Source organism: Dipodomys ordii, unplaced genomic scaffold (assembly GCF_000151885.1).
Source record: "Dipodomys ordii isolate 6190 unplaced genomic scaffold, Dord_2.0 Scaffold4, whole genome shotgun sequence".
NCBI classification, from domain to species: Eukaryota; Metazoa; Chordata; class Mammalia; order Rodentia; family Heteromyidae; genus Dipodomys; species Dipodomys ordii.
In genome coordinates this window covers 19,719,121-19,730,370 of record NW_012267220.1, presented here as the reverse complement: position 1 = coordinate 19,730,370, position 11,250 = coordinate 19,719,121, and the positions used below count along the sequence as shown (strand labels likewise).

Sequence of the window (11,250 nt, the reverse complement as noted above, 5' to 3'; positions counted from 1 at the left end):
CAGAGATATAGGTCCTATAGTTCCCTTTATTTGATGAGTCCCTGTTTGTTTTGGGGATGAGGGTTATGGTGGTTTCAGAGAAAGAGTTTGGTATTGAACTTTCACTTTCAATATCATTAAAGAGTTAGAGGAATATTGGTGTGAGTTCTGCTTTGAAGACCTTGTAGAATTCAGCTGTGAATCTATCTGGTCATGGGCTTTTATTATAATTTTTAATAATATTTCCCAACTAGTTCTACTTGTCCTGGGCTTGTCTAATGAGGTTTTTCATTTATCACACAAAATGCTCATTGGCTTTTGAAATGTTCAGTTTTCCAAACATTCTTGACTCAGAAACAGAATGATGAATATCTAATTCTTCTAGGTTATCTTATTTGTTAGTATTATATTTTTTTCACGATAGATCATCATGATGTTTTTTCTCTTGAAATCTTTTGTAATGAGTCTTATCTTTCATTTCTGATTCTATTTGAGTCTTTTCGTTTTTTGGTTAGTTTACCAAAATTTTGTTAATAGTATTCGTGTGTGTGTGTGTGTGTGTGTGTGTGTCCTGGGGCTTAAATTCAGGGCCTGGGTGCTGTCCCTAAGCTTTTTGGATCAAAGCCAGCACTCTACCACTTGAGATATAGCTTCACGTACAGCTTTTTGGTGATTAATTGAAGGTAACAATCTTGGCTTTAACCATGATCCTCAGATCTCAGCTTCCTGAGTAGCTAAGATTACAGGTGGGAGCTACCAGAACCTGGCTCTATTCCATGATTTGTAAAGCCTATATGTCTGTTATTTGATTATTTTTAAATTTATTCTGCTATAATCTTGGTTGTTTCCTTCCTGATGCTAAATTTGGGAACAGACCTTTCTGGTTTCTATTATTCCTCAACATTGTTGTATATTGCCATTTTATATTTTGTATACTATATCCCATGTTTTAGAATGTTCTGTTTTCATTTTTATTTACATCAATGTTCTAGATAGTTCCCTGTGATTTCATCCCACATATTGATTTTTCAGATGGGTAAGATGTAATTTCTACCCATTTGTGTGTTCTCCAGCTTTTCCTCTATGAATGATGTTTAGTCTCATTCAATATTGGTCAAAAGAGATATTTGCTATGAGTTCAATCTTCTGAATATAGCTTTAATATACTCTGTAATGAGTAAAATGTTATCAGTCCTGAACTTCATTCGTATGTTACACAGAAAAGTCTCTTGCTATGCTATTGAGTGCTATTGGCACGTTCTGCATATATACATAGTTTTACTTTTTCTATATTGTTGGTAAATTCTGATGGTAAATATTAAAAGCTAATCAACTTTGTTTCTCTCGGCACATTACAAGTATTATTGAAAGTGGGCTATTACAATCATATCCTGTGATTGTGTTCATTTCTTCTACTCCTTTCTCATTAGAAAGTTTGCTAATACATGTTTAATAGGTCTGATATTTGGGGTGTATGTACTAATAGTAGTTACACAGACTTTCTTGGATTAACTGTATTATTGTCATATAATGAACTTCTTTGACTCATAGAAGTATTCATCTCTTTCAAAGTGATAATCAGAAGTTTGCTGCTCAATCTAGGGTTTTTCTAAAAAGCTGAGAGAGAACAGTGGAATGAGTCATTCCTTTGCGTGTACATAAGAAGTATAGACCTGTAAATACGGCTGTCCTGGATGGCTAGCCTGCAAACCTCCAAAGATACATTTCTGGGGTTTAAGATACTCATTGTGTGGTTACCTTGTAACAGTAGCCCCAGCAAATGAATGACGACATTAAAACTTTTCAGGTTAAATCTGTTCTCTTAAGAACCTAGTGTTGTGATGAAACCTAGAGGGGAAACATGAGAAAAATCCCCTGAGGGAAATGACATAGATCTGGACACATGAATCTTTAGGAGAATGAAATCCCCTGGCAGATACCAGATTTGCAGCTCTTATGTGTCTCCTGGTAATCATGCAGATGAACTCTCAAGTGCAATGTAGAACTCGTTCTGTTGTCTTGATTCCAAAGTCTGGAGCATTAAGTCTCTAATTGTCAAGGTGTTCAGATACAAGTCTCTGAATCTGTCAGTCCAGCCACTAAGCTTTGGGCAGTAAAGGGCAATGACTTCCTGAACTAGAGGAAGGGCTCCTTAGCTACTCACAACTTCTAGCTAGGTGGGCCAAATGTCTCCTGACAGCTGACTGGTTAAAATAAAAATATGATTTGTAACCACAATGAAGAAGTTAGAAAGAAGCAAGTTGGGTGTTCATGCCTGCAATCCTAGCTACTCAGGAGGCTAAGATTATGAGAATCATGGTTCCAAGTCATCACGGGAAGGAAAGTTCATGAGACTCTTATCTGCAACTAACCACCAGAAAACTAGAAGTGATGCTGTGGTTCAAAGTGGCAGAGACCTAGCATTAAGCAAAAAGTTCAGGGACAGAGCCCAGGTCCTGTGTTCAAGCCCCATGACCAACCCCTTAGACCTCCTTTTCAAAAAAAAATCAAGAAAATGACAGCATTAAAGAAATGTGAGATGTCTCTGGAGTCTCAGAGAAAACAGGCAATCATTCTGTGTCATCTTTTATTACTGTCTTATCTCTTTGAGAAATGTTGGATTCTTCAGAGCGGATTTCATTTTCATAATAATCTTCCTCCAAATAATCTACTTGTCACAGTAATTTCACAATCTCATTAATACTTTCAGTAAGTCTAACAAACATAGGCATGCCACATACAAAGTGTTATGCAAGTTTATAGTTTTTTATCTATTATGGTGCTTGAACTCAGAGCCTATGCACTGTCAATTAGCCTCTTTGTGGTCAAGGCTACTACTCTACCACTGAAGCCACAGCACCACTTCAAGTTTTAGAGTAGTTAATTGGAGATCAGAGATTCACAAGGACTTTTCTTCCTGGGGTGGCTTTGAACCATGATCCTCATATCTCAGCCTACTGAGTAACTAGGATTATAGGCATGATGCACTAACACCCAGCTTAGGCTTAAGGATTTTTAAAATGTATCTTTATACCAGTCATTCTCCCAAAATGAGTGGTCAACATCATGAACTTAACAACTTTGTACCATTTACTGATCTCTCCCCAATGCCTACCATAGAAACTGCATAATATCCAGTTTCATTAATATTTTACTTAAGGTCAAAGTTATATATCATTATTAGGCTTCCCACTATTTTTTCCTTTGTTTTTCTTGTTTTTTGTCGGCCATGGGGCTTGAACTCTGGGCCTGGGTGCTGTCCCTCAGTTCTTCAGCTCAAGGCTAGCACGCTACCACTTGAGCTATAGCACCACTTCTGGTTTTCTGGTGGTTTATTGAGATGAGTTTCACGGACTCTCCTGCCCGGGCTGACTTTGAACCCAGATCCTCAGATCTCAGCTTCCTGAGTAGGTAGGACTATAGGTGTGAGTCACCGGCGCCCGGCTAGGCTAGCCACTATTTTATTTCTCATTTTCACAACCACATGCTAGTACATTTTGCTTACTGGGAGATATACCTGCACATTAGTAATCTTATATGTGAACATGTTTCTACATGGGATAAATTGATTTTTCAGGTTTTTATTGGGAGCTGGCAATGGTACAGTTGTAAGTTGGAAACAATTTCAATGTTTTTGCCACAGCCCATGCTGTCTTTCCCTGTGCTTTCTACTCTCCCCTTGGAGTTCAATGAAACTTGTTTTGCCTCTAATATTCTCATTTACAGCAGTGATTTTTCCACTTAGTTTGTCTTCCTTTTTATTGTATAAAGTCAAAAACTATGTTGTCATTGGGGCATGATCAAATGTAAACACATTTGAGTAAAATCCATTTATTGATCTAAGGGAAACTATTTTCCAATTCCTATATTGTATTTTTAATCGAATGTGAATAGCCACTTCTATAGCATATCCACTTTTATAGCTATTGGAACACAATCGATGCTTTAACACATTGGAATGTCACAGGATCAGAGGGATGCCCATCATGGAAATACACATTAAGAATCCTGGTAGAACATAATAAATGTGAGTTCTTTTTCTTGTTGTTATTCTTGTCTATCGCACCTGAACTAATTTGAATCAGTGACTGATCCTTTGAAATTGAAATATAGATATACACATGTACACATTTATATGAAGTGAATATGTATAAATAAATATTGCATCTCCAAAATAAGACTTAGGCTCACTTTTCCAAGAAAACTCTTGCTTTGAATATTCATTTTTTATTTATAAACTTCCTGTGGCATCACTTAGCTTTTGAACCGTGAGCATGGAGGTTCTCTGCTACTGAGCCATACCTCCCAGCCCAGTATTGTACTGGTTATTTTGTGATTATTTCTCATTTCCTACCCAGAGATGTAAACAATTTGTAGCTATCTACTTTTCAGGCTTTCTATGTAAAAAATCTCATCACCTTGCCATTGGACTTTTTTCACCATTCTGCCCTGGGCAGACTCCCCAAACCTCAGGTCCATGTAACTTAGGCAGAAGAGTTTTGCACAATTCCACACAGCAATTGGTTATTAAAGGTCTTATGAATTGTGTTTTGTTTTTGGCCTGGACTGTCCTAAATCTTCAGTCTTCCTATTTTCAGTCTCTAAAGTAGTTATGGCTTTTGCTTTAAATGTTTTGTGGGAATGTTAATGAACTATTCATATTTAAAGGACAGTATAATTGATCTCAGTGTTCTTCCTCTAGGCTCTAGCATTGTCCATTGATGGCCATTGTAGTTCTCTGCATGCCCACTGCCTTACACTGCCACATAGAAAATAAAGAGCAAATCCAAGTTATTATACTGATGTATGTCATAGTCCAAATACAAATCCACTTTAAGCCATAGCCTGCTCCTTCTCCTCCACGCTGCTTGTCTCACAAGGTGTCCATTCCTATTATGTCATTTCTTTTTCTTCTCTTTTAGTTGCTGTTCTGAAGAATTGACTCTGATTGAAGAGATACCATTAAAAGTCAAAGCCACCCCTCCTCTACTAGCCTTCCCTACATTATCCTCCTCATAGTCTATGATGGCTGAGTTGGAGACCTTGCTGAATATGAAGACTGCTTCCCTGCAGCTCTGGTTTGCCTTGTCACTTGTCCTCTATGGTTGGCCCCAGATTGGACAGGCTCAGTATCAAAGCCCCCCAGAGGTGACGATACCCTTGAAAGTAAGCGGCATGAAGAGTTCAGGCTGGCTCTCCTATATCCTGTACTTTGGGGGACAGAGACACATTATCCACTTGAAGACCAAGAAGCTTGTACTATCCAGACATTTCTCTGTGTTCACCTACACCGAGCAAGGAGCTCTCCTTGAGGAACAGCCATTTGTTCAGGAGGACTGCTTTTACCAGGGGTATGTGGAAGGGGACCCAGATTCCATGGTGGTTCTTAACACCTGTTTTGGTGGCTTTCAGGGAATACTACAAATAAATGGTATGTCTTATGAAATCAAGCCCAAGATCCCTTCTGCCACATTTGAACATCTGGTTTATAAGAGAGAGAGGGATGAGTTACATTCCCCAGCTATGAGATGTGCATTAACAGATGAAGAAATAACACAAAGATTGCAGTTGCAAGAGAGTGATGATTCCATGATGAGAAAGAGTGACTCTGAAGGCTGGTGGACCCACAAGTATTTCATAAAAGTTGCATTGTGTGTAGACAATGGTTATTTCTTATATCGGGAAAGTAATACCTCAGAGGTGATAGGGGATGTGTTTATCATCATGAATGAAGCAAATTCCATTTTTTCAGCAGCAGGTGTTGACCTTTCCTTGGTTGGACTTTATATCTGGACTATGAGGAATCGTATAACTATTAGGAATATACATACCACCCTCACAGAGTTTTGTCATTTTCAGATCTATGAATTGAATCTACTTGTGGAAAGTGACACTGCACATCTTTTGACGATAACCGATTTTGCTTTGTATAAGGGTAAAGCAGAAGCTGCATCTCTATGTTCTCTTACGTCTTGTGGAGTAGAACAAATCTTTAAAAACGATTTTCTTGCAACTGCACAAACATTGGTACACATGATCTGTCATACTATGGGTATGGAGCATGATACAGTTGGCTGTAGTTGTGGAGAGGCAGATTGCCTAATGTCTGCAAGCAGAGGAAACTCCACACATTTTAGCGACTGCAGTTATGATTTCATTACAAATTTTTTTTTATTCAATAGGTGTGGACGATTTCCACCACCACCATCAAAAATATATCATCTTACGTTCTGTGGAAATCAAGTGGTTGACCAGGGAGAGGAGTGTGACTGTGGATCCATAAAATTGTGTGATGAAGACCCATGTTGTCTGGCAAACTGCTCTCTGAAAATTGGGGCCAAATGTGCTACTGCACTCTGTTGCCAAGATTGTCGCTTCAGGCCTGCAGGCACTTTGTGCAGAGAACCGATCAATGATTGTGATCTGCCTGAATGGTGTAATGGAAACACACCCAATTGTCCACCAGATGTACATGTGCTGGATGGGTCCATGTGCTCTGAAGCTACATACTGCTACAACAAGCAATGTAATAACCGAGACCAACAGTGTAAGCAGATTTTTGGCAGAGATGCCAAAAATGCAAATGAGCTCTGCTACCAAAATATCAACTCGAGAGGTGACCGCATTGGAAACTGTGGTTTTGAACCAGATGGGTACAGAAAGTGTAATAGTACAGATATTCTCTGTGGGAGAGTTCAGTGTGATAATGTGCACGAACTTCCCAAATTGGAAGATCATTCCAGTTTACATTGGACTGAAGTCGATAATATGACTTGCTGGGGCACTCACATCCACTTTGGAGTGGTCATAGACGATGTGGGTGAAATCAAAGATGGAACTGAGTGTGGTCTAGAACATATGTGTCTCAATAGGAAGTGCATCCCTAGATCACTCCAGGCAAGTGACTGCACAGAAGAATATTGCAATAAGCGTGGCATCTGCAATAATAAACATCACTGTCATTGCAACTATGGGTGGGCACCACCCCAGTGTGAAGAAGCTGGCTATGGAGGTAGTATTGATAGTGGCCCAGCTCCCAAAGAAACTTTTCTTAGCAGACTGCTGAAAAACAAACTTTTCCTACTCGCACTATTTATATTACTAATCCTCTTAATAATCTGTCTGGTCATTCTGATTCGGAAGTACAGGGCAGGCAAGAAAGGAGGACCACCTCCAAAAAAAGGTGGAAAGAAGAAATAAGAACTCAATGTTCAAAATTTCCTGAGAAAGGACCACCCAGTGACAGAATCACATTTGAGACAGTGAAGCAGATTTCACAGTTGAGAAAAATACTCCTCATCCTCCATGAAATTTCATGTATATTCATTTTCAGTGCCCTTGCAGTAAAAATGTTATTGCATGTGTTAGAAACTAAGGTTTGAAACTTTCAGAGATCCTAATTGCAAGATCAGAACACCATTAAAAAAGTGAGAATGAACCCCAAGATAAGTACTCAAATGTTTTTTTCTTTTATGTGATTGTTTCTAACATATTTATAAGATAATTTTTTGTTGCGTTGTATGTCCCTCCTCCACTGTATTTGATGTTGGTATAATTTGTGGAGGGGCAGGGAAAAAACAAATTGTTTAAATAAGAATACAGGTGGACCCATTGCAACAATGAGATATACAAGTCCTTATGTGGAAAAACAAACTTTACAACTTTGGGGGGGCGGCAGGGGGAATGTGGGAGATGGGAAGGGATGGGAAGGGGAAAAAAGGAGAAGACAACAATGCTTGATAAGAAATGTACTCATTATCTTGCCTGTGTAATTGTAACCCCTCTATATGGTATTTTCACAATAAAGAAAATGTGAGTCATATCATATTGTCTTTGTTCATTATTTTAAGTAACTTACTGACTTGAATAGAATTCTTGTCCTTCTTGCCTTTGAGTTTCTTTCTCCCTTCCCTGCTATGTCTATCTACCCCTCCCTATTTTCCTCTCTCCCTCTTTATTTCTCTCTCATTCTTTCTTTCTCCCTCTTCTTCCTCCGCTTTCCCTCTACTTCACTTTTCCAGTGTGGAGTCTTTCATTTGATATCTTTCCATTCCAAACTACCTTCTTTTCACCCTGACTTGTTGAAATAAAGAATGAACCCTTGAAACCCATCATTGCTTGTCAATTCTGTTACGTGTGTTCTTAGAGGTGCTAACAGGAAAGCGGGAACCTCAGAAAACTGTTGCTGTGCTTTATGACAGCATAGCTTCAATAACAGCTCTCTCCTTGTTAGCAGCAGTTTTGGTTCCAGCTTGCATATTAGTAGTATATGTAAATTTAGCATTTCCCAGAGAAACAGCTGTCCATAACCCCGGTGACATCTATAACTATTGGCTATGCCTTCTGTGCTGAAGTTGGGAGGGGGAGGACTCCTAGAACCATGTGATATATTTAAATCATGGGATTTGACTCTCCTCAACTTCTTCTCTGTGATGGCTTCTCCAATTGGCAGTAAATATATACTACTTTTAGTCAGCAGACTGGTCATCTCACATGTGTGGTTTTGAATTCTTTCACATCTGAATGGTAGAGAATTTACCGTGGTGCCATGAAGAACACAGGGGCAGGGAGGGGGAATCAGATGTCAGAAAGTAAGGAATTGTTTTTATACCTCCCATTAATGTCTAATATCTGTAGGAAATAATTTCATGGCACTCCCACTCAATAACTTTGAAAGACTGCCTATGAAATGAGATAAAAATTCTTACATTCATATGCGGGACTTTATGCATCATATCAAATCATGTTTCCTCTGAAACAGAAACCCAACTAAACCTTACAACAGTATTTAACAGTAGTATAAACACACAAACCAAAAATGATCTGAAAGGAGGGGAAGAGTGACCTCCATTATTTCCCCTGGAGCAATTACTTGCCAGGTTCATGTGAATTGAGGATGTGGTTTGGCACAGAGAGAGGAGAGGTTCTCTGTGAGGAAGAGAAATACCAACCTTCTTAATCAAATTTCACCCTGCAATCATAAGGTAGAGAGGTTCAGGCCTTCAACTCATCATTATTTTCCCTCAAGTTACAGTTGCTGAATTGGATGACTATAGCAATCTGGTGACAAGCCAGATTTTTATAATTTTTTAGCATCTTAAAGTAGTTCAACAAAGGGATTTCAATTCAACATGAGAGTTTGTGAATACAATGACACTCTAGTTATCATCCTCCTCCATCTCTCCCAACTCTATCTTCCCAAGTTCCCTGATTCCACATATGTCCATTATAACTGCTCCATCCACCTCCAAGCCTGAAATTTTAAATCACATATTTTCTGAACTTATCTGATCAGAGCACACATTAAAAAAAGAACTTGCTTACAAGTAAAAACATGACGGTTTTAAGAGGATATCTGGTTTTTTACTTGCATTTGAAGAGAATCTGGACAAATCTTCACAGTGACTCTTTGGGTTATAGAAACATTAATTTCCATAATATTCCAGATCTGAGTAAGGATAATAACATATACTCCCAATGAAAGTCTTCAGGTTCACATATGAGCAATATTCTCTAAGTAAAGAGAATTTAGTCCCAGATGTACAGAAACTTTGGTAACCTTAGACCTACTTCAAAAGACAAAGGAGGTGGGTACACTTCTTTAGTCTATCTGTGTACCAAAATAAATGGTGGAGAATTTCTTATGGAGCCACCTGGCAACTTTGTGGTGGTGTTAATGCACAATTACCTGCAATCCAACCTATTCATGCAGAAGTTTTATGAAGGACTAGGGCTGCTATACTCCTAATGGGTGTCTCACTACAGGATTCCCTTTGTTACAGAGTGAGGTCCTTCCTCTCTCTCCTGCCAATCATTGGGCAGAGTAGCAGCACCTCAGTCTGAATCACCTCAGTCTTGAAGTTCCCTTCTGACAGAACTGAAAGCAAGTGATTTCTTTCCTCCCTAAGTTATGCAGAAGATGAAGTTCTATTGTAACCACAGAAAAGAGTAAATTCTAAAAAATGACCCTAGGGGTTACTGCTATAAAATTAGATGTGGGGCATTTTGGGAACTAGATCCTGTGTGTATGCTGGAGGAATCTGTGGGAGCTACTGAGAAAGAGAATTACTTGGCGGTTCTCATGAGGGCTCAGTAAAGATGACTAGAAAAAAAATCTATAGAAATTAAGCAATCAGAACCAGAATGATTGCAGCAATGTGGACACAGTCATTCTGATGAGATCTCAGAGGGCAAAACGGAACATGGTATTGGAAACTCAGAAAAAAAAAAAGGCCACTCTTGTGATACATCTCTAAAGAGCTTGCTGAAATAGGTCCATGTTCTAGGACCCTGGAAACTAAAACTCTATCATTCTAAGGTATCTTTAGAAAAAATAGCAAAGCTTTCCAGATATTAAACTAAGCTTTTGTTCATTGAGATACATACATACATACATACATACATACATACGTTAACAGACAGCTATACTGATAGAGATATCTATAGATATAGATATATAGTTTGAAAACAGAACTTAGAACACAATAGTAGAAAGACTTAACTTGTAAAGTGGAAAACCATAGTTCTAGAAAATGTGGTCAAGCAAGTTGGTAGAATATTAGAATGATTCAACATCTAATTTTCTGCTGCAGCAGAAAAAAATTTTGGTGCTTACTCTTGGCACTGTGGGAATTTCCACTGGCTCTTTAATATAATGTTTACTGGTAATCACAACAGCTGTGTATATAGGTTGTAATTCATCATATGTTGTACTTAACCCTCTTATCTAGTGAGAACTCATTTATTCATTCCAACTACATTCAGTGGAAGCTACACATTTTTCACAATTGTTCATGCTTTCTGCCCTCGGACTTAGTATTAATTCTTCATTTCCTGTTCCGATGGTTCTATTTCTCATTTTTTATTGACCAGTTAAGAAGAATTATGTTTAATACACATGAAAATTTATATATCTTTGTCTTTATGCTGCTCTTTCCAGCAAAGTTTCAACTTTCTATCAGGGAATACAACCTTAGATATGGAAATCTTTTTTTCCAGAGCTGAGGACCGAACCCAGGGCCTTGTGCTCGCCAGGCGGGAGCTCTTGCGCTGAGCTAAACCCCCAGCCCCAGGTATGGAATTCTTATGCATAGTTTTTTTTAAATTTTTTATTGTAAAGATACTATACAGAGGGTTACAGTTACATGAGTGAGGTAATGAGTACACTTCCTCTTGAACATTGTTAGCCCCTCCATTGTTTTCCCCCTACCATCCCCTCCCTCCCTCCCTTCCCCGAAGTTCTTTTTTTTTTATTGTGATTAAGTGATTACA

General features: G+C 38.5%; 1 protein-coding gene across 1 annotated transcript; it reads left to right on the top strand.

Annotated features, from left to right (window-relative positions):
- The first annotated feature begins 5,004 nt into the window (after positions 1–5,004).
- On the top strand, positions 5,005–7,179 carry LOC105991377 (disintegrin and metalloproteinase domain-containing protein 25-like). The gene has a single exon (XM_013024006.1). It carries the CDS (start codon positions 5,005–5,007, stop codon positions 7,177–7,179), a length of 2,175 nt encoding a protein of 724 aa, XP_012879460.1.
- The last annotated feature ends 4,071 nt before the right edge of the window (positions 7,180–11,250 follow it).

What these genes read in the sequence shown, in the direction of transcription:
- LOC105991377 (XM_013024006.1), top strand. Translation starts at nt 5,005, where the DNA reads ATGGCTGAGTTGGAGACCTTGCTGAATATGAAGACTGCTTCCCTGCAG.